At 45.0% G+C, this 21848-nt stretch overlaps 3 protein-coding genes across 4 annotated transcripts; 1 reads left to right on the forward strand and 2 right to left on the reverse strand.

Moving 5' to 3' along the window:
* Positions 1 to 12800: 12800 nt before the first annotated feature.
* Positions 12801 to 14045, forward strand: E1B28_012827 (uncharacterized protein). Its single transcript, XM_043157979.1, has 2 exons — positions 12801 to 13432; positions 13494 to 14045. The coding sequence occupies exons 1-2, from the start codon at positions 13232 to 13234 to the stop codon at positions 13908 to 13910; spliced, it is 618 nt and encodes a 205-aa protein (XP_043005349.1). The 5' UTR covers positions 12801 to 13231; the 3' UTR covers positions 13911 to 14045.
* On the reverse strand, positions 14046 to 16646 carry E1B28_012828 (uncharacterized protein). 2 transcript variants are annotated; one of them, XM_043157980.1, is made up of 6 exons: positions 16526 to 16646; positions 16238 to 16474; positions 15870 to 16184; positions 15778 to 15816; positions 14669 to 15705; positions 14046 to 14596 (listed from the first exon to the last, which is right to left on the reverse strand). In XM_043157980.1, the coding sequence occupies exons 3-5, from the start codon at positions 16036 to 16038 to the stop codon at positions 14714 to 14716; spliced, it is 1200 nt and encodes a 399-aa protein (XP_043005350.1). In that variant the 5' UTR covers positions 16039 to 16184; positions 16238 to 16474; positions 16526 to 16646; the 3' UTR covers positions 14046 to 14596; positions 14669 to 14713. The 2 variants fall into 2 exon arrangements, with proteins under 2 accessions (XP_043005350.1, XP_043005351.1); XM_043157981.1 differs by having other exon boundaries at positions 14046 to 14139; positions 14198 to 14596; positions 15778 to 16184.
* An 888-nt stretch (positions 16647 to 17534) lies between these two features.
* E1B28_012829 (uncharacterized protein) lies at positions 17535 to 18788 on the reverse strand. Its single transcript, XM_043157982.1, has 2 exons — positions 18157 to 18788; positions 17535 to 18095 (listed from the first exon to the last, which is right to left on the reverse strand). Exons 1-2 carry the CDS (start codon positions 18355 to 18357, stop codon positions 17679 to 17681), a joined length of 618 nt encoding a protein of 205 aa, XP_043005352.1. The 5' UTR covers positions 18358 to 18788; the 3' UTR covers positions 17535 to 17678.
* Positions 18789 to 21848: the final 3060 nt, after the last annotated feature.

Genomic DNA, 21848 nt, shown 5'->3' on the forward strand with positions numbered 1-21848 from the left:
TCTCGGGCAGCAGAGGCTGGCAGCAAGCTAAGAACGCTAGGCACGCTGAAGTGGTGTAAGCCAATTCCATTGAGGGTACGCCGTAATGTCGCCTCTTTTTTGACACTGGCTATCTCTGATACTGTATGAAATAGTCAACAACTTGAAGGACTCGGAGGATAACTTGACAATCGTCTGTACATCTTTGGACAATCCCAAGGTTGAGATCAGGTTCAACGAGATCAAAATCAGGATATTTCTATTCCTACGCAAGCGGAAAGAACATAGTAGCCCTAATATTCCATCCTCTTCACTTAGTCAAACGAGGGATCGTCAACACCCTAAATAACCTAAAGACCGAAATAAAGTTGACCGAATCAGGAAAGAAACAACAATTTGACGAGCAGCAGCAGCAGAAAAGGTTCGTAATCTTTTGAAAGCCTTCTGTATTATTCTCTCACCGAACCGTCTTCCCAGAAAAGAAAGCAGACACGGAATCCGCTTGTCAGAGGGAGGCAGAAACAGCGGCAAGATTATACGACTCTTTGTGCAGTGGAGAAAGGTTCGAGGACGATGACAGCTTTTCTCGTAAGACTGGGCGAGAATTAGAAGAAGATTCTATGTGATGATGTGTTGAAACAGCAGGGTGCAAGGCTGTCAGCCTATATGCACAGTGGATGACTTACTTTGTTTAGGACTTGAGATAATAACTTGTTAGAGTTAAAGTAGTAGGATATTCGTATTGAACAGCCTGTCTTTACAGGTTGTTACTACCTAGCTTTTATACTACTTTGTAGATATAATAATAGGTATGTCGTGCTATGTCGTGCAAAGCACGTCTGTGAGAGTTAGAACTAAAGATAGTATCTAATGAATGTGTCTGAGTAACAAGGTTCTTGTTATCTCTAGAGATCATATAGCTATTGGTAGATATAAGTAGATGTGAGAGAATGCTCAGTCATCTACTGTGAGGTTTATAAGCTATTGGTAGATAAGTAAACTATCCATGTGAATGATAGTGTAAATATAGTGACAGACGTATGTACATGAGTAACTACTAATGTCTATGAAGTCTTGTGTCTAAGTCTTGTGACTGACACGGTCACATGTTAAACAATAAGTTCAACACTCCCCCTCACTGAATTCATGTGGTATAGAATTGTGATACAGAATTAGTGGAAGGTTAATCCAAGTTCTTTACGGCATCTTTCGAACTTGATTCTGTCTAGATTCTTTGTGAGAAGATCTGCAGGATTTTCGGTTGTAGGAGAATAGAAGAGTGTAATCTTCTTTTCGGTGATGCATTCGCGAATGTGATGAAAGCGGATATCCATGTGTTTGGTTCGCTTTTCTTGTACTTCATTACTGCTTAGAAATAGTGATCCTTGATTGTCGCCGATTAGTGGAATTGACTCTAATGGGAATCCTATTTCTCCAAAGAGGTTTTCAATCCATCTAATTTGTCTAGCACAGTCGGATAGTGCCATGTATTCGGCTTCTGTGGATGACAATGCAATGGTCTTTTGTTGGTGTGAAACCCAACAGACTGGTGCGTTGGCAAACTTGATTAAATATCCAGTGTGTGATTTTCGATTACTAGGATCTGTTGCCCAATCTGAGTCAGAATAGGCCATGAATCCTATGTTTGACTTTCCATCATATGTGAGTGTATATTTGGAAGTTCCTCTAAGATATTTGAGGATATACTTTGATCGATCAAGATGATCTCGGGATGGATTTGCGCCATGCTGTGATAGTTTGATAACAGCATGTGCAATGTCAGGTCGGGTTCCAAGCATGAGGTAAAGTAGTGATCCTATTACTGATTGGAACTGTGATCGAAGTTTTGGATCTGGATTATTTGTGTTGGTAACCGGTGTGTATCCACCAGGTAATGGTGTGTTTGCTGATTTTGCATTTGTCATATCAAATCTTCGGATTACTTTTTCAAGATAGTCGCATTGATCAAGATAGACCTTTCTATTTTTGCGATCGCTCCTGATTCTCATTCGAAGAAATTCCTTCGGTTCTCCTAAATCTCTGCATTCCCAGACTTTCATAAATTCCTTCTTCTTTCTATTGAGAAGGTCTTTGTCGGATCCCATGAATAGGGCATCATCGACATAAATGATGGCAATAACTGTTTTGCTGTTTTCTTGGAAGATGTATACGCCAGCATCTGAAGTGCATCGTGTGTAGCCCATTTTCATCATTGATTGTGTACACGTATGCCACCAAGTTCGACTGGCTTGCTTCAGGCCGTATAATGCTTTGCGTAACTTCCAAACCTTGTCTTTATCCTTGACGAATCCTTCTGGTTGTTCCATAAAGATTTCTTCTTTTAACTCGCCATATAGAAAGGCGGTTTTAACATCGAGCGCTGAGATTTCCCAGTCTTCTAGTGCTGCTAATGCCAGAAGTAGTCGTACGGTTTCAAAGCGTACAACTGGTGAAAATAGTTCGTCATAATCTATGCCTTGGATTTGTGAAAATCCTTTTGCTACTAATCGCGCTTTGTAGCGTCCATCCGACTTCTTGTCGAATACCCATCTACATTTGATTGGTTTCTTATGTGTAGGACGGTTTACTACTGAAAACACTTGTCTTTCATTTAGTGATTTCAGTTCTTCTCCACAAGCTTTCAGCCATTCTATTTGTTCCTCTTTTGGGCGAAGTTTGAGGATTTCAGAATACGACCAGTCTTTGACTGTGTCAAAATCTGGTTTGATAGTGGATGAAAGAAATGTTTTAATGAATTGTTCTCCCCCTTCCTGAATAAGTCTAGTCAGAAGCTCTTTTTCGGAGTTTCCTTGTTCAGGAATGACAGTTTCCTTTGGTTTCATTGGTATCTTTTCAGGTACTCCAAGTGGATTAACTGTTTTTTGCCAACTTCGCATGCCTTGTTGTTGATTTTCAAGAGGATCGCCTGTATAGACGTTTCCTTCTTGTATTCTAGGTATGCGAATTCTAGGTTCGACTTCTCTAGGTGGCAGAAGATCTCTTACTTTCTGAGATCTTTTATGAGTTCGTGGAGGAGGTTGTGGAGGATGATTCTGTTCATGAGGTTTTTCCTGAGGTTGTTCATCCTTGGGAATATTACATTCAGGATCCTGTATAGGAGCCTCATCGTCAGAGTCATCAATGGGAAGGTTCCAAAATTCGTCAAAAGCGTCCTTTTGATTGGAATTTGGATGGTGATCATTGTGATCATGACCGTCGTAAGGGTATTGGGTAAAAGGCGTAGAGTGGATTGGTTTGGAAGATTTGTCTATCTCGATAGATCCAGGTGCTTCTTGTTTGCATTTAGGAAACCATGATTCATCAAAGGTAGCATTGGGGCTAATAGCGATAGAGTTGCTAGTAATGCGCATAAAACGATAAGCTTTTGACCCTGGCTCGTAGCCAATGAAGATCATTGCTTCTGAGCGTGGTGCTAGTTTGTTTTTGCGGACTTCTTTATGATTATGAACATAAGCCCCACAACCAAACGTTCTGAAGTAGGAAACATCAGGTTGTTTGTTGCTATAAAGTTCCACAGGTGTTTTCCATTCTCTAGAATGAATCGGAGTTCTGTTGTATACATGGAGAGCCGTTTCAATGGCAAATTGCCACCAACTCTCTGGTGCACAGGCTTGCTGCCGTAGTGCTTCAGATTTGTCTCGTAATGTTCGATTGAAACGTTCTATTCATCCATTTTGTTCATGTATGTGTGGTGCAGATGACTGGATAGAAATTCCATGTTGTTTGAAGAATGTTTCCGTATTTTTAGAGAAGAATTCTCCCCCACGATCAAAGCGTAGTTTTTTTGACCTTTTGATTGGATAGGTTTTCCACTAATGTCTTCCATTCTTTTAGTTTTTGGAAAACATCGGACTTGTTTTGTATAGGGAAGACCCATCCTAATGAGGAAAAGTCATCGATCATAGTCAAGCAGTATTTGTTTTGCTGATATGAGTGGGTTGGAAATTCTAGTACATCTGCATGAACTAATTCTAGTTTTTGAGAGGCGCGTTTGCTAGAAGATGGATACGATTTAGCTGCCATCTTCCCTTTAGCACAACCTCTACAGAGTCCTGTAGTTGGTTCACGAATCGAGGATTCAGAGAAACCTTTGCATGAAGTTTGGCACTTGCGCAGTACATTGTAAGATGCGTGTGCAAAACGTCTATGCCAAATAGATGAATCTATGTGTGCAAGAGAAGCCATTATGATTGAAGGTGATTTCTCCTTGGAGAGTATCTTTCCATCAACCCATTTGAGATTATCTGTTTCATTACTGGGATATCCAGTTAGAATTTCAGAATGATCTCGTTTGGATCTGAGAGAAGTTGTTCGATCGTAAGATAGAGTATAGTACCCTTCTTTTTCGATCTTACCAGTGGATAGTATTCGATATGGACTATGGCATTGGTACATGACTGGAAAAAGTTTTATGACACATTTGTGGCCGTTGGGTTTATGACATTCTATGAATACTGTTCCAAGACCAGTAATAGGCGTGTTAGCTTCACTGCCTGCACTAGTCTGAACTGCGATTGGGGTACTTAATTCGTGATAGTCAACAAAATCATTGATATTAGGGGTCATATGATGTGTTGCTCCACTATCTAGTAGCCATTTCTCTTGCTTTACTTGCTTATCACTCATTGCATTTGTAGAAAACGCAAATATATTGTTACATACAGAAACATTGTTACAACCAATTGTAGTTATACAAGAAGTTTGATCAGTGTTATTCTGTAGTGAGTGATTAGCGTTAAGTCTTGAAGTAAAAGAGAAATCTTGCCAGCATTCATAGTCACGACCATAGGTGTCTTCACCATTATATTCGTAGTCGTTGTAGTTGTGATAGTCATTGGGGGTCTCGGACTCTTCCATTTGTCGATCCTCATAGGAAATTCCATCAGAGAAGCGGTGTCTCCTGATGTATCCTTGCGAAGTTTCTCTATGTCTTGTACAATCCTTCCAGCTATGTCCAATTTGCTTGCATTTGAAGCATATGCGTTGTGGACAGTACCTGAAGACGTGCTCCGTACTTCCACACTTGTAGCATTTCTTCTGTAGTGGTGAATTGTTGTTAAGCTGTGGTCTGGGGGGTCGTCCACCAGTACTCATTCTTGCAGCTTTGGAAATTCGTCTTCTGTTTTCGTCTGCCATTCTCTTCAGATAATCTACCCTGCTCTCCTTTTTCCACGGACCTTTACCAGTATCAACTGGTGGCCAGTTGAAATCTTCAACCATCGGATGAAGTTTTCGACATTTGTTACTAGGATGAGTAGGGTTTCGGCAGTGAGTGCACCTTTGAGGTGGATTGAGAGGACAATTAGCACGAGTGTGCTTAATTGATTCGCAGATATAGCAAAACTTTTCGTCTTTGCTTATCTTAAGATGTCGTCTCTGATGTTTAATTTTCTTCAGAGTTGAACAATGTCTGTCCTTCTCTAATTGATTTATGCGCCTGACATGTTCGTTAAAGTCAGATTCATCGAATCCATTATTGGATTCCTCGTATGCCTCCCTTTTCCTTTTCAAACTGTTACGTTTGAGCCATTTCTGTCTAATTTCATATCTCTGATTGAATCGTCGCTTGATATGGAACCAATTGTGACTGGTCCAAGGTGTGAGATGTGGATCATCAAGATCAACTTCATTTGTGATGCAGTTCACTGGTAAAGCTTTTGCCAGTGTCATGGATCTTCGAATTGACGCTACTTCTTGAGCAGGTGAGAAGAGTTCCATGGAGTTGCTTCCTTGGCCTACAGTCATGGATGTCACAAAATCTCCAGCAGTTCTTCTGCGATGATATTCTTTGAGAATTTCTTCTTCTTCCAGATTGAACATATCATTTCTAAACCTTTGGACTTTCTCGACCATTGGTTCAACGTAAAAACCATTCTTTATGAAAAGAGGGGTCCAAGAAAGATCAAGATCCGTCCTTATCACATCATGCTCAGATATGACGGCGGGAAGATACTCTTCTTGGGTTATGACTGGGTCGGGTAAGTCTGGAGGTGGACTGTGAATAGAGAAATCATCAAAGTTGATTTGATTTGGGTTTGTGTCCGTAAGATCCGGCATTGGATCAATTGTTTCATTCTCTGGTAGAGACATTTCTGGCTCATCATCAGATACATAGATGACTTCGCATTCTAGATCTGATGTTTCCTCCATATGGGTATCTTCTTCTGTATTAGAAGTTTCTTCCATGGGAACATATACAGGAGTTGGAGAATTTGTCATTAGGAAGCAAATGGTTGCATTGACATGAACATTGGAAAGTTCTTCTTGGAGACAAGAACTGATTTGAATCGGAAGGGGTTCAGGAGATGATTGAACTAATCCTCCTGTTTCAGGAGTATTATTTGGAGTGTCAGGATCAAAAGAGACTCGATATGGGTCTTCTTTCTCGTAGTAGGTGTCCGAATCGTATTCATCTCCTTCCATCCAATCAGAGTAAGCAGATCGTCGAATCCTTTCTGCTTCTTCTTCTTCTAGATTACGACCAGGCCACATTCTGTCTGGTGTATGCACTTCGAACAATCCTTCCTGGTTCTCAGAAGGAGTTCTTGTGAGGCCAAAGTATCGTTCGACACATCTAACTTGGGTAAGCCAATTGTGATCGATGTTAAAGTCATCGACTTTATTCTTCAGAGGGTTTTGAAGGTACCAATCAAGAGCATTGTATTCTAGATTTTCTTCCACAATCTTTTTCCAGCATTGTGGGAGACGAACTTGAATTGGAGCATTTTCTCTCCATATCGAGTTATTTTTGAAGAGTTGTACAGAATCAGGATAGATTCTTCTAGCAATCTCGTTCATTGATACGATTTCCAGAGAAATATCTCTGATTAGTCGTCTGATATCATTGGTGCTTTGCCAGGGATAAAGATGCGATGCAGTATGAACTATTAGTGGTGGTTCAATCCTGATGTTTTCGATCTTTGTGTCCTGATCCATCAGATTTTTGAAGATGAATTGACGTGGTGTCATGTTATCTATCCTGTAGATATTGACATTATACTCTCGTCGATGAGTATCTGCAGCTTCTGAACTGAGTGATAGAATTATTTTATGAATTCCAGTGACGTTCAGTTCCTCAAGTTCGTGAAGCAGATTATTCTTTTTTACTTCATCATCAGTGAGAAGAATATTTTGAAGAATATTGTTTCTAAGGTTCTTTCGAAGTTTGAAGATCATATTATTGATCAACATTTCTGCTCGTGATGGTTCTCCAAAGGAATTTTGCTGCGTAGCTTCGAGTTGTGTATAGTGAAGAGCAGTAGGATTTACTACAGGAGATGGTGGAACAGTATGCGGCAATCTGGTATTCAATTCAACCTGGTATTCAGATTGTGGATTTATATCAGATGCGGTGGAACTAATGGTACATCATGCAAGTGGTGGTTGGAAGAAATCCGGATTATCACCAAATATTTCTTTCAAGTCTTTGAAATCTGGGTCGGAAACTGGTTCATGATCAGGAAGCGGTCGTCCAAGATTGTGACTTGTAGACGTTCCTATCATTTGTAGGTCTCGGGTAGCAGTGTTAGGAATATTTGAAGTAGACGCAATTTGTCTTTCTTCTCCATCCCATGTGTAGCCAACACGATTCATGTGTATTTCAACAAATCGTAATTCATCGGCTAATTGTGAACAATTGATTTTAACAGGAGCAGAATGAGTTGAGGAAGAGTTTTTATTTTTCTTTCCTCCCCCTTTCTGCTTCTTGTTATTGTTAAATTGTTTTTTAGAACCCTGACCAGGATTCTGCTGCAGCTGCTTCCCCTTTCCTTTTCCTTTCCAGTTCTTTTTCTGGTTGTTCTGATGAACACCAGGGTTATACTGCTGAATCGGGTTGAAGTTCCGATTCTTTTGACCATTATTCCATTGTGGTCAGAAGTTTGGATTGAAATGTTTCAGTCCAGTGACTCTTGCAGTATTCGATTGTACCATAGACATCGATTGTTTTTGCATCCATTCGGTGGATACCATTTCAATAATCTTTTGAGTGGTAAACTCCCGCTCAGTAAGATTGTTGATAATAGATATGACATTCCCGAAGGAAGGAGGTAGCTTGCTGACGATTTGGAAAGCGATGAGCTTATCCTCAAGCGGGTATCCTTTCTCTTGAAGTCTAGCTGCATGGGAAGTGATCTGAGTAATGGCAGGTATTGGATTTACACCATCCTGAATGAAGATATTGTTATATTTAATATATTCTTCATTCGCACTAGCAATCTTATTGGATTGGAATGCCAGCTTCAAAGCGTCGAAAAATTGCATAGCGGTTTTGTCTTTGCCGTATGAAATTCTAATGGCTTTGGAAGTGCGAAGATGTAGGTAACCAAGAGCCTGCTCATTTTTCTCAGACCAAGTATTGTAATTAGAGACAGAAGTGTGGTATGTGGCATGATCGGTAGCAGCAATAGTAGGTGCCGCAGTAGTCAATGCTGTTACACATTTCTGTACTCTACAATAGTTCGTGAATGTATCAGAAAATTCTTCCCATTTGCATGCATTTCCATCAAAGATTGGGATGACGGAGATTCCGGCAGTAGAAGGAGTTTCGGCGTTATTAACCATTTGAGTATAGAGAGGGTATTGCCTATTATTGGCAACAAGGAAGTCTGATTCTGGATCATTCTTCACAGAGAAGGCTTTGTCAGAACCAGAGACTACTGGGATGTTAAAGCCAGTGGGAGTTTTGACGTAAACACCTGATTCTTCAGAGGAAGACATTTGCTAGAAGAAATAAGATTGTAAGCAAAAGCTTTTAAACAATCTGCCTTTCTCTAGATTATGAGTCCGTTTGGCCACAAACGGTTGTTATCAATTAAGATAACTAATTCCATGTGTCATGTGTCACTTCAGTGATCCGGTCTCAATCCCGGACTCACTATGTATAGTAAAAATCTATATGCCAATAGAAAGCTTTTTGTTTTAAAATTTGTTGAATGATCAGCTTCAGTTACACAAGCTTTCTCACATGAAACCCGCAGGTTCATGTTTAGGCATTGTCCAACGAGCGATCCCAAAACAACAAACTTATAAACTACTAAGCGTTTATATGACTGACAGCATATAGTGGAGGTTTTACTTATTTAAATACGAAAGTGACCATGACTATTTTACAAGCTATCTAACTTGGGGTCCGAACGGTTGTCCCAAGTGAATCATCCGTGTAAATGGATGAAACCTTCTCAGTCTGCGTTGCACAAGCGTGCGGGCACGACCAGAGGAGTAAGAAGTGTAAAATGTAGATATAGGGCTTGTACGAAAGTGAAGGCCCATGAAACTAGTATAGATGGAAAGAGATGAATAAAATAACTCTTGCCTTTATGCCATGTCTACTATCCACTGGTGAACTTCTCTATGTCCCGCAAAGGGTCATAGGTCTGTCCGCCATTGACACTGACTAGGTTGTCTGTGGCGTTCGGGGCCCATAACCTGTTGAAACAGCAGGGTGCAAGGCTGTCAGCCTATATGCACAGTGGATGACTTACTTTGTTTAGGACTTGAGATAATAACTTGTTAGAGTTAAAGTAGTAGGATATTCGTATTGAACAGCCTGTCTTTACAGGTTGTTACTACCTAGCTTTTATACTACTTTGTAGATATAATAATAGGTATGTCGTGCTATGTCGTGCAAAGCACGTCTGTGAGAGTTAGAACTAAAGATAGTATCTAATGAATGTGTCTGAGTAACAAGGTTCTTGTTATCTCTAGAGATCATATAGCTATTGGTAGATATAAGTAGATGTGAGAGAATGCTCAGTCATCTACTGTGAGGTTTATAAGCTATTGGTAGATAAGTAAACTATCCATGTGAATGATAGTGTAAATATAGTGACAGACGTATGTACATGAGTAACTACTAATGTCTATGAAGTCTTGTGTCTAAGTCTTGTGACTGACACGGTCACATGTTAAACAATAAGTTCAACATGATGCAAGAAGTAAAGCCCGCCTATACAATATTATAATGGGAGAATGCTATGGTACGTCGTCAAAAGGTATAATACACAAAACCGTTCAAAAGTGTTTAAGTGTTACCATGAAGATCTCCACCCCTCGTGTAAAATAGATACACAAAAACAACATATACACCCGCAAGCCGTGAAGATATTGTGTCTTCTATATTGGCTTCTACAACTCTTCAACCAGTGTTCAACTCGAAAAATGAACAAAAACCCGGTCCAACATACCTCAACGACGGATATTCGAGAGGTTAAAAACCCCCAAGAGACGGTTGCGCCGCTGTAGGTGCATTCCACCCATTTTCCTTCGCCCTCCTCGCAAAACCAGAATCGCTTTTAGGAGCTGAGGTTTCTGCCAGATGAAGACGGACTTCGAAAATTTTATCCTCCCGTCAACGCGGGGAACAAAATATACTTCTCTGGCTACTAGTTGGATGTTCAAGACCACCGTGTACCATAGAGGGACATGGGTCTGTCCCCTCGATGTCATGTCAAGGCTGTTTGGGGTACATGTCACATACACACACGTATGCTATCATATATCAAGCCTGCAATCAGATCGCCATGAGTTGGCTGTTGAGGTTTGCGCAGGGACCATTGACAAGTTCACAAACGGCGACGACATTTGAGGACACCACTATTTCAATTACAGAGAGAAGGTTTTCTGGGTTGAATGTTTTCTCAAGACCACCATGCACCGTCGGGGCACCGGGGACCGTTTCTTCAATGGAAACTCACAGATGAGGACGATATGATATGTGAGAACGTCACAAGTTGGCACTATATCAGCTTAGAATGGCTAGAATCGAACGCCAGCGAATTGAGAGAAAATCCAGCATTTGCGGGAATCGGGGAATCCACCCCGAGTTGGTTCTTCACGAACCACGACGTTCGTTCCTGGAATGTACCAACAATTCCCGACAATTCGTACCCTTTCCACCCCTCTTATCATCGACAGGTCCCACAGCAAATAGAAACAATAGGTACCCGAATGAAGTCTTCCTTTGCGGGAAGGGCAGCCTTCAGGCCTTCAGGTCCTGTTACCTGTGCATGTCAAGAATCACCGCGGAATATGAATGTAACAACAGTGAGGTGGATTTCGGGGATCCCCCGTGAAAAAATATTTTTCGTCGTTTCAATCTCCCTACTCGCTACCCAGCAATTTCTCGTGGTCGAGACATGCGCGCTATTCGAGTCAGAACCGAGAGATACTTGATAGCAATCCTGCAGAATGCTCCGCACGCACATTCGCCTTGTTCTTCGAGGGTAGTTTTGTGCTGCAATCGGGAGATAAGTTGTACCTCTTAACTCCACTATCGACGGCTATCACACGAGTATTTGAGCGTTGCAAGCCATGTCGAGGATCTAGGACCTGGTAGAGCGAAGAACAGTATTATCAGATTTGGGAGGACCCCGTCAAAAGACGACGAACGCATGTAGACTCGAGCCAGGTCGCTCCGTCAAAGTTTTGAAGACAGTCGTTCTGAAAAAGTAATACGCTGATGAAGGGGCAGGGACTCCACATCGTGCGTCGCTGCTGGATTCGAGTCTAGAATGCATGCAATTTTGCTCTTACGAACGCCTCTGATTTGACCACAGAGATTGAGAGGAGTCATGTCGCGATTCTGACCTACATTAGACAGTGGACTTGTAGTCTGCGCTGAGTAGTTGGTCCCCTTTTTTACGTACGCCCAACCGAATACCACCCCTCTGCGTGAAGAATTGGGCCCACGGAAGTACTAGGAAGACAGCTCCAAGAACTAGAGAAGACGAGTCAGCCGGAACCTCAAGTCGCAACGCATGCATCAAGTCCAAACATCGAGGACCACAGTGAGCAGATGAGCTACTGGCAGAAAATGAGCATTCAAGTTGTCGCAGCCATGTCATGAACCATAAGGCTTCCGATGAGAGCTTGAAGTAGGGATCCAATGAGGGTGTTGAACACGGCATTCTCAACACGCGGTCGAACCAGTGCAGGAGTTTGGTTCCATTTGGTTTGGCTCGTGATCCTGTCGGAACGGCCCGACCTCGGTTTGGCCAGTGTGGCTGTGAAGTTTCTGGCCAAGAGCCAATTGAAAACTGCCAGGGCTGAAACTCAGAACTGGGTGCACCTGCCGGCTTTCAAGGCCTCTTGGATTTTTCAGGGCCGTTCAACCAGACCAAACCGTTGGAGGTACCAGCTCCACACTTATAGTATACTAAGCGATGGATAGCGATGCCAATAGGCTTTCAAGGGCGAATTTTCAGTGAATTCTCAAATTTGTCGTCTGGTAAATTCTCGCCTATTCTCATGAAATTAACTTGCGGATCCTAGGCGGGGTTTATCTGGAATTCGCCAGTTGTTCAATTCTTGGCGGATTGCAGGAAAATATGATATTCTCCACGTGTTCGCCAGTCGACTCACGACGTTCTGCCCTTGTAAATATTCTGACCCCATGTCCAAAATATAAACCGTGCTCGGGAGTCAGGTCAGGACCACCCTGCACCACCATCCGCTATTCTAATATCAGAAGAAGGTTAGGGCAGGTCCCCGGAAATTGTGCCTGTATCGAATAGGGCTGCTCAACTATAAAATTGACCATTCGCGACTATCTTTGGCTACGATTAGGGCTGCTCAATAAAATTGACCGTTCGCAACCATCTTTGGCTACGATTTCAAGCTCAGACAGGGCGGACGGTCAATTTTATATTTGAGCAGCCCTAATACTACCGATCGAGAAATACTCATACAAAATCATTCACGGACGGACTTGAGATGAATTTCTCGCGTGCGAGGAGACTAGAAGGGATTCACGGGAAACAACACTCGACTTTGAATCGACAACAAGCCATATGTACACGCCCTCGCCCCCCGGGATGGCTATCCACCTCGTATATATGAGCACGTAAGAGTTCGGACATGAAGTCGTCATGAACATTCGGGATCACGCGTTACAACTTACTGGGAGGAGCTGGTCTAGGGCGGGACCCCGCTATCTAATGGGAATTGTACCTGGATCGAATACTACCGATCGACTCGCCGTGCACCGGGGTGTCCATTGTCGATGTCGAAGCTGTACCTTGGTGTATGTCACACCCACCATGTATGCTGTCAAGGGAACATGTGAGTGCGGCTAACGCTCACCAGACCGGGCCAGCCTTCAAGTACTTTGACAAACCATGCACTCTTCAAGTGCCTCTCAGAGTATAAAAGGGCTCACGTCTCGTCTGCCAAATTCCATCAGCCTCCTACACCAGCCTCACACAGCCAAACTTCATCACTTCGACCACCTGCGATGTCGCTCACTCTCACAGTCAAAATCGATGACGACCAAATCCATTTTATGAGGCGTCAGGGCTACGACCTCTTCATTGCGAAGCTGGTTCAAGGTCAGGCGAAAGCCAACGTGATTTGGAAGAGTAAATCAGCGTACATTGATACCAACACGTTCGAATGGCAACCAGTCTTCGCTATCGCTGGGGCACAAGATGTTAAGGTGAGCTAACAGTGGGCGTCTCTGAATCTATATCAACGTTGTTGATTGTCGGTTGTTACAGCCAGGCGTCCTCGTCTCAGCTCTCACAAAGGTGAAACCCATCGCGTACGGTCAGTCGATCGAGATTGACGAGGACGGCGTCATCACCGACGCCGTGAACCCTGTCAATCCAGGCAAGCCGTTCAAGCTCGCCAACAGGGACCCCGATACCGATTTTGCCGCAGCCGTTTACTCCGTGGACCCAGCCGACCCAAACGCTGAACTTTCGAATCCCTTCTTCATCAGCAAAGTTCTTGGAAAAAACTTCACCGTCGATATCTTGCCGCTCGAGACCGTGGTGCTTTGGTTTGGACAGGCTCAGAAAACCAGCACGGTCATTGCAGACTATTCCGGCCCCATTTTGACAGTTGTTTATGGCAAAGGAGAGAGTGCACACACCGCTAAGTGGACGAAAGCCGGTTGGCAGCTTGTTCATTGATCGCACAGAGTCCGTACTTAGTCCTGTATAGCCATGTGCAGTGATAGCTTTTGTCGCGTCTTGACTCCGAATCGGCCCTTGAATATTTCTATAAACACCTTTTACTTACAATGTCAATATATGCTCTTGCCACTAGGTTTGCTGATGGGCGAGTGAGTTCATCCATAACGCTGGAGGCATCGTCATTGAGGATATACGGTGTTGTTCCATCAGAGACTGAAGCACCGTCCTACACAATGGTATAAACTGATAGCCGATGAGGGATGGATTATTGAGAACCGACTGACTAGTAATGGTTTGAGTATAGGTGTGATAGGGATGGGGATGATTGAATATTAATCGACGAGATTTGTGATAAGGAAGGGATACATCGGGACACCGACCCAGCGGACAGGATATCCTCTCACCGAACGAACGAACGAACGGGAAATCCGAGGAGTGCACCCCCCTCGTCAGGAACCGAGGGTGTGTACTGTACCATGCCTCGTTCGGGGAGAAGGAAAGAGTGGAAAGGAGTGGGTATTTGCGACCTGGTCTGAGGAAGGTGATGACTTGGATCGATGAAATTTGTTGAACAGGCGTAGAAAACGATAAGCATTGTAGGTCATAGTGTCGTACATCCTCGTCGGTTAAATGCCGACTTCATAGGATCTCGTGCATAATTTATCCAGTCTTGGTGTCGCCCTCTGTGAGGTATAAAGTTAGAGATTGTCAGTTTCCGGTGTACTCTCAGACCTGGGAAACTGTCGTATACGCACCAGGGTACAATCCATAAGAAAACCCATCTGATCATCCATCCCGGTTCAGACTCCTTCTCTGTCGTTAGCCTTAACCTTGAGATCCTCCTCCTCCTCCTTTCCGTCCTCCGCCTCACCACTGGCCCTCTCTGCACCCGTAGATAAAGGTAAAGAGTTGGACAAATCCCTCCCGTCCACATTCGCGCTCGCCATACTAAACGGGTTCTTAGGATTCATCCAAGGATCCATTTTCTTCCGAGCAAAAGCTCCGCCCTGAGACTCGGCTTTCGGAAACCCATGCCCATTCAACTCATTCCCAGCTGAAGCGGAGTCTCCTTGAGGACCTTGTACCTGAACTTGGGCGTGGTCGTGAGGAGGCACAGACCGCGCAGAACGAGGGTACGGCGCATTATACACGGGCACCAGCGACGGAGCACCCGATGACGGATGGTGTTGATGCTCCTGCAAAGGAAGTGAATTGTACCAATGCCCGTTCCCTTTCCAATTCTGGTTCTGACTTTGGACGTGCGGCCCACCCCACCCGTCGTAGGGAGGAGAATGGTGGATCTGGGCTTGGGTATGAGGCCCCACACTGGTCTGACTTTGAGGGGACAAATATGTGGATGAATAAGGACGATGAGAATCGTAGCCAGGCGCAGGCCCAGCGTACGGGGATAGATTTGGAGGCGCTGACGCTGTAGGAATAGGTGGGTTTACTAAAAGAGAGTAGGAGGGGTTGGAAGGGTTGGGATGATGATGAGGGGCGTTCGCATGCATCGTCGGACTTGGCCAGTTTCCAAAAGGTAGAGGTGGGTGTGGAGGGAAATACGACGGTTCGGCTGCACTTCCAGCCGTACACGGATAAGGTTGCTGATGCTGATTCCACTGGGGAAATCCACCGTATCCTCCTGGAGGAGATGGAAACTGCGCTTGTGGTTGGTCAAGCCGAAGCTGTTGTGGTTGTTGTTCGAGGTTCTGAGTTGATATTTGGGGGGATGAATCCTGGTAGCCGTACCCTACACCTTGAGCAACTGAGCGATGTTTCTTCTTGGTCCTTCCTGGTATCATGATAGCAACAACATGGCGTTGAGCGTTAAAATGGTCCGTATCGATTCCACAGAGCTTCTCACCTCGAGGCCTATGTTCTTCGCCCGGATTCATTATAACACCTAAATGCATCATTGCGACCATGGCATGTAGCAAGTACGCTGAGCTGACTCACGACCACCATTGTTCGTCACACACCGATCTCCGTAGTTCGTCGTGTTATAATTGTTGTTCGAATCACGGGTATTATTGGTCGTATGGACGACAGTGTGATTCTGGTTTCCATGGACGTGGTTACAAACACCACCAACTAGCTTGAAATCCTTACAACCGACGAACGACATAGGGTGAGGGGGAACAAGGGACTGTAGGGTACAGGGCTCGGCGTATTTAAAGCGCCTCTAAGCACTTTTCATGCATTGCCATGGATGTGAATAGCTAGTGTTTCCCACACGATGTCTATCTATTGAGTTGAGTCGTGCGACACCGCCTGTCAGAACAGATGATTTTTTGACTTCTAGAATGCAAGAAGGCGGTACTCACCAGCTGGCTGTTCGATGATACTGTCCATGCTGCCGTCATCATCTCTGTTTTTGGCGTCCTCATCGTCTTCCAAAGTAAACATGAACTGCAATGGTTTAATACGTGACTAGATTCGTTGCAACCGTGGGATCCTGGTTTTTTTTTTGTTGAGTTGCTCTCTATCCTGGCTTCCATCTATAGTCTCCGCAAAAACCTCCAAGAGAACCTCACGTGTGTTGAAGCTTGCGAAATCAAAATCTAGAATACGAGTGAGAAGAGAATAGAAACTGTAGGGGGAACAACGCTCACTTGGAGCGGCTAACTATCCAGAGACCACTTCAGGTAGCTTGACACGCGCAAGGTCGAACTTAAAAGATGGAGGTCCTTGCAAAGAAGAAGTATACGCTGAGACAGCAGTCAGAAGGAAAGGTCACGTCGTGGGAATTTCACGGGTCCATCAACATTCGTCAAAGCCTTTCCTTCGCGATTTTCATTTCCATTTTTCCCTCCCTCCACATCCCTACAGCACTAATGTTTGAGGTAATGCACTTGAAATCTTACAGATTTATTTAGCTACTCCATGGCGTTCAGGTCTGGTCTGGAACCTTGGATTTGGTGTTTTTTGTTCCCGCCTCAGCTACCCGTGCCGGCAAACCCATCTCTCACCCTCCCCTGTCTCTCGTCCATGATCGAGAACACATATCTCATTGTGTCGTCCGAGCTTTTGTCTTCAACGAAGGAACCATGGATGTTGATGGCATATGAGCTGACTGCGATTTGATATCGCCTCGAACTGACATAGACTCGGAACTTCTGAATAATGCTGAACTACCCGCTTTGGAAGACGGGTGTGCGAATAAGAAGCTTTTGGTGCGTCGCTAAACTCAGTTATTCTGTCACACCTACGTCGGATTTTCCCCGATCTCCAGGTCAAAGTAGATGAGAAGACTAAAGCTTTTTTGAATGCTATCAATTCTCAGCGAATGGCAACTAACGTACGTCCTGGCCACAAATAATGGCTGAATCTGATAACGGATGAAGCATGCGGAATCATGGGTACGTTCTCTATTTTCTTGGGGCAGGCTTCGGTACTTACTTCGAATACAGACAGCTATCGGTCTATCGTTCGTCACCTCGGTCAACCTATCCTCCAATCTCCTTCCACGACCATCTAGTCGGTCGGTTCTCAGTAATCCATCCCTCATCGGCCATCAGTTTTATACCATCATTGTGTAGGACGGTGCCCCGGTCTCTGACGGAATAACACATGTCCTCAATGACGATGCCTCGAGCGCTATGGATGAACTCACTCGCCCATCAGCAAACCTAGTGGCAAGAGCATATATTGACATTGTAGGTAAAAGTTGTTTATAGAAGTATTCAAGGGCCGATTCGGAGTCAAGACGCGACGAAATCTATCACTGCACATGGCTATACAGGACTAAGTACGGACTCTGCGCGATCAATGAACAAGCTGCCAACCGGCTTTCGTCCACTTAGCGGTGTGTGCACTCTCTCCTTTGCCATAAACAACTGTCAAAATGGGGCCGGAATAGTCTGCAATGACCGTGCTGGTTTCCTGATGCGCTCCAAACCAAAGCACCACGGTCTCGAGCGGCAAGATATCGACGGTGAAGTTTTTTCCAAGAACTTTGCTGATGAAGAAGGGATTCGAAAGTTCAGCGTTTGGGTCGGCTGGGTCCACGGAGTAAACGGCTGCGGCAAAATCGGTATCGGGGTCCCTGTTGGCGAGCTTGAACGGCTTGCCTGGATTGACAGGGTTCACGGCGTCGGTGATGACGCCGTCCTCGTCAATCTCGATCGACTGACCGTACGCGATGGGTTTCACCTTTGTGAGAGCTGAGACGAGGACGCCTGGCTGTAACAACCGACAATCAACAACGTTGATATAGATTCAGAGACGCCCACTGTTAGCTCACCTTAACATCTTGTGCCCCAGCGATAGCGAAGACTGGTTGCCATTCGAACGTGTTGGTATCAATGTACGCTGATTTACTCTTCCAAATCACGTTGGCTTTCGCCTGACCTTGAACCAGCTTCGCAATGAAGAGGTCGTAGCCCTGACCCTTCATAAAATGGATTTGGTCGTCATCGATTTTGACTGTGAGAGTGAGCGACATCGCAGGTGGTCGAAGTGATGAAGTTTGGCTGTGTGAGGCTGGTGTAGGAGGCTGATGGAATTTGGCAGACGAGACGTGAGCCCTTTTATACTCTGAGAGGCACTTGAAGAGTGCATGGTTTGTCAAAGTACTTGAAGGCTGGCCCGGTCTGGTGAGCGTTAGCCGCACTCACATGTTCCCTTGACAGCATACATGGTGGGTGTGACATACACCAAGGTACAGCTTCGACATCGACAATGGACACCCCGGTGCACGGCGAGTCGATCGGTAGTATTCGATCCAGGTACAATTCCCATTAGATAGCGGGGTCCCGCCCTAGACCAGCTCCTCCCAGTAAGTTGTAACGCGTGATCCCGAATGTTCATGACGACTTCATGTCCGAACTCTTACGTGCTCATATATACGAGGTGGATAGCCATCCCGGGGGGCGAGGGCGTGTACATATGGCTTGTTGTCGATTCAAAGTCGAGTGTTGTTTCCCGTGAATCCCTTCTAGTCTCCTCGCACGCGAGAAATTCATCTCAAGTCCGTCCGTGAATGATTTTGTATGAGTATTTCTCGATCGGTAGTATTAGGGCTGCTCAAATATAAAATTGACCGTCCGCCCTGTCTGAGCTTGAAATCGTAGCCAAAGATGGTTGCGAACGGTCAATTTTATTGAGCAGCCCGAATCGTAGCCAAAGATAGTCGCGAACGGTCAATTTTATAGTTGAGCAGCCCTATTCGATCCAGGCACAATTCCCGTAAACCTGCCCCAACCTTTCTCCTGACATCAGATAGCGGCATGCCTTATATTTTGGACAAGTGGCGAATTACGGTGCACGTGGAGAACATCCTATTTTCCTACAATCCGCCAAGAATTGAAGAACTGGCGAGATAAACCCCGCGCAATACGCCTAGGATCTGCAAGTTAATTTCATGAGAATAGGCGAGAATTTACTGAAAATTCGCCCTTGAAAGCCTATTGGCATCGCTTGGACCACCGGTTTGGTTTGGGGCCTGAAACCAAACCGGGCCGATATTTGCCGAACGTCCCGAATTTCCGCCTTGAAAGCCGGCAGGTACACCCGGTTCCGAGGTTTAGCGCTCAGCCCTGGGTCCAAACCGAGGTCGGGCCGTTCCGACAGGATCACGAGCCAAACCAAAAATAGCCAAACCAAATGGAACGACCCCTGCACTGGTTCGACCGCGTGTAGTTGAAAAGTGCCGTGTTCAACACCCTCATCGGACCCCTACTTCAGGCTCTCATCGGAAGCCTTATGATTCATGACATGGCTTGCGACAACTTGAATGCTCACTTTCCGCCAGTAGCTCATCTGCTCATTGTGGTCCTCGATGTTTGGACTTGATGCGTTGCGACTTGAGGTTCCGGCCGACTCGTCTTCTCTAGTTCTTGACGCTGTCTGCCTACTTCCGTGGGTCCAATTCTTCACGCAGAGGGGTGGTATTCGGTTGGGCGTACGTAAAAAAGGGGACCAACTACTCAGCGCAGACTAAATGGCATCGCGACATGACTCCCTCTCTGTGGTCAAATTTGAGGCATTCGTAAGAGCAAAATTGCATGCGTTCTAGACTCGAATCCGGCAGCGACGCACGATGTGGGGTCCCTGCCCCTTCATCAGCGTATTATTTTTTCGGAACGACTGTCTTCAAAACTTTGACGGAGCGACCTGGCTCGAGTTCGTCGTCTTTTGAGTCTTGACGGGGTCCTCCCAAATCTGATATTACTGTTCTTCGCTCTACCAAGTCCTAGAATCTCGACGTGACTTGCAATGCTCAAATACTCGTGTGATAGCCGTCGATAGTGGAGTTAGTAAGAGGTACAACTTTATCCCTAGTTTGCAGCACAAAACTACTACCCTCGAAAAACAAGGCGAATGTGCGTGTGGAGCATTCTGGTGGATTGCTATCAAGTATCTGTCGGTTCTGACTCGGATAGCGCGCATGTCTCGAAACTAGAGATACACAAGAAATTGCTGGGTAGCGAGTAGGGAGATTGAAACGAGGGAAAATATTTTTCACGGGGGATCCCCGAAATCCGCCTCATTGTTGTCACATTCATATTCCGCCGTGGTTCTTGACATGCACAGGTAACAGGACCTGAAGGCTGCCCTGCCCGCAAAGAAACTTCATTCGCGTACCTATTGTTCCTATTTGCTGTGGGACGTGTCGATGATAAGAGGGGTGGAACGGGTGCGAATTGTCGGGAATTGTTAGTACATTCCAGGAACGGACGTCGGGATTTGTGAAGAACCGTATTCCCCGACTCGGATTCCCGCAAATGGTGGATTTTCTCTCAATTCACTGGCGTTCAATTCTAGCCTTTCTAAGCTGATATAGTGCTAACTTGTGACGTTCTCACATATCGTACCGTCCTCATCTGTGAGGTTCCATTGAAGAAACGGTCCCCGGCACCCCTATGGTGCATGGTGGTCTTGACAGAACATTCAACCCACTGCAACTTTCACAGCGTGTCCGGAAAACCTTCTCTCTGTAATTGAACTAGTGGCGTCCTCACATGCCGCCGTTTGTGAACTTGTCAATGGTCCCTGCGCAAACCTCAACAACCAACTCATGGCGATCTGATTGTAGGCTTGATATATGATAGCGTACATGTGTATGGGACATATGTACCCCAAATACAGCCTTGACATTGACGTCGAGGGGACGGACCCATGTTCCTCTATGGTACACGGCGGTCTTGAACATCCAACTAGCCAGAAAAGTATGTTTTGTTCCTCGCGTTGACGGGAGGATAAACTGTTCAAAGTCCCTCTTCATCCAGAAACCTCAGCTCCCAAAAGCGATTCTGATTTCGCGAAGAAGGCGAAGGAGAATGGGTGGAATGCACCCACAGCGGCGCGACCGTCTCTCGGTGGTTTTTAACCTCTCGGATATCCGTCGCTGAGGTACGTTGGACCGTGTTTTCGTTCATTTCCGAGTTGAACACTGATTGAAAAGCTGTAGAAGCCAATATAGAAGACATACTCTCTTCACGGCTTGCGGGTGTATATGTTGTTTTTGTGTATCTATTTTACACGAGAGGTGGAGAGACTCAAACAATTTTGAACGGGTTTGTCGATTATACATTTTGACGACGTACCATAGCGTGCTTCCATTATAATATTGTATAGGCGGCTTTACTTCTTGCATCGTCACATAAAATCTTCCTCTAATTCTAGTCCAGTCTTACGAGAAGAGCTGTCGTTATTCTCGACCCCTTCTCCCCTGCACAAAGAGTCGTATAATCTTGTCGCTGTTTCTGCTTCCTCTGACGAGCGAATTCCGTGCCTGCTTTCGTTTATGGGAAGACGGTTCGGTGAGAGAAAAGTGCAGGAGGCTTTCAAAAGAATACGAACCTTTTCTGCTGCTGTACGTCATATTGTTGTTCCTTTTCCGATTCGGTCAACTCTCGATCGACTTTTATTTCGTTCTTTTGGTTATTCAGGGTGTTGGCGACAGGGTTCCCTCGGTTGATTAAGTGGAGAGGA

Source organism: Marasmius oreades, chromosome 8 (genome assembly GCF_018924745.1).
Source record: "Marasmius oreades isolate 03SP1 chromosome 8, whole genome shotgun sequence".
Taxonomy (NCBI): Eukaryota; Fungi; Basidiomycota; class Agaricomycetes; order Agaricales; family Marasmiaceae; genus Marasmius; species Marasmius oreades.